Raw genomic sequence first — 1,593 nt, forward strand, 5'->3', positions numbered from 1 at the left:
CATGCCAATACGATATGATGTATGTGTGCACATGTTTAATCTTTGCCATTTGAAAGAGCGGCCTCTCAAAACTATATGGTGCTCGCTTGGGGGGGTCGACAGAAAGACACGGGTGAAATCCTCACCCCCGGGGGAGGAATTCTACAGACGTGGCAGGCAAAATCAGTTTCACCGCTTTTCGCGAACTTTCTGTGGCCTGCGGCCAGGGAGAATGACAATCGCGTATTCCCATCTGTCCTACGGCGATTGGTCGAGCCGCTGTCTATCAAACGCTGTGATTGGCTGCCAGTCCATCGATCATTCCTTCGGCGATCCCCATTGGTCTACAGCCAGGCAGAGGGGGCGGGCTTTCCGTCCGTGGGACTGAATTTTCCTCCGGCGCAGAAGTAACGCGAGAGTTGGAGATGGGAGAGAGACGGTCTTCAGGAAAACGAGATAGAGAGAGAGAGACAGAGAAAAATAGAGAGAGAGAGAGATAGAGGGAAAGAGAGAGAGAGAGAAAGAGAGAGAAAGAGGGAAAGAAAGAGGGGGCGAACTTCAGTTCAGTACCCTACAGTAGCCTTACAGAAGCCTTCTGAAGACCGACAGTCCCGATCATGGAGTCGTGGCTGGTCGCGGTCTGCGCGGTGCTCCTCGTCCAGAGCCTCTCCGCCGCCGAGCAGCGGACCCTCTCCCCAGGTAAGCCCGCCGCATGGAGCTACTTCCCCGGGAAGCGCACAGCAACACACCCGCTGAGACCTCCACCTACCTCTGGAGCTCACCGCTCAGGCGCTACACGGTCCAGGCCAGATCACCCTCCAGCCTGCTGGGGTTAACTACGACGAGTTAGAAATACCGACATGATACAGTTTGTTAAGCCACGGAGAGACAGAGAGAGAGAGAGAGAGAGAGAGAGAGAGAGAGAGAGAGACAGAGAGAGAGAGAGAGACAGAGAGACAGAGACAGACAGAGAGAGAGAGAGAGAGAGACAGAGACAGAGAGAGAGAGAGAGAGACAGAGAGAGAGAGAGAGAGAGAGAGACAGAGAGAGAGACAGAGACAGACAGAGAGAGAGAGAGACAGAGAGAGAGAGAGAGACAGAGAGAGAGAGACAGAGAGAGAGAGAGAGACAGAGAGAGAGAGAGACAGAGAGAGGGGGAGACCCCCATGTGAAAACTTCAACCCCAGCTAGCATGAAGACGTGGAGCTAGCCGTTAGCTCGTCAGGTAGTTGGGGGTCGCTGTGTCGGGGGAGGGAGGGGGGGGGGTCGTCCTGGTGGAAGGAATGGGGATGGAGGGGGGGGAGGGGGGTCTCTGGAGATGCCTCTCGGCAGATGGAGGGAGGGATGGTGTTGACAGTAGCGGAGGGCCAGGAGCTTCTCTCTCTCTCAGCTGCGCACACTCACCGTGACTGGGCAGCTCAGCCACCGGGGTCCAACTTTATTCATCACACACACAATCCAGCCGGAGACAATAATAATAATAATAATAATAAAAAGAAGAACATGACTGTATTGCAGATAACTTTGTACTGAATATGAAGGTGTATTGATGTGTTCCCCTGTTCTCAGACTTGGATTGTTTGTTGATCAGGTTTCATTTGGGATAATATCTAC

General features: G+C 53.4%; 1 protein-coding gene across 1 annotated transcript in view; it reads left to right on the forward strand.

The window, feature by feature from the left end:
• Window positions 1-421: 421 nt before the first annotated feature.
• Window positions 422-1,593, forward strand: part of LOC310824719 (multifunctional procollagen lysine hydroxylase and glycosyltransferase LH3-like) — a gene marked incomplete at its 3' end in the record, with an annotated part of 4,657 nt that continues 3,485 nt past the window's right edge. The window contains exon 1 of the mRNA XM_083697979.1: window positions 422-678. Coding sequence (XP_083554105.1) covers window positions 597-678 — 82 coding nt within the window. The remainder of the gene's footprint in view (window positions 679-1,593) is intronic.

The sequence above is a fragment of the Argentina silus genome (genome assembly GCF_951799395.1).
Source record: "Argentina silus genome assembly, contig: scaffold_178, whole genome shotgun sequence".
In the NCBI taxonomy this organism is placed as follows: Eukaryota; Metazoa; Chordata; class Actinopteri; order Argentiniformes; family Argentinidae; genus Argentina; species Argentina silus.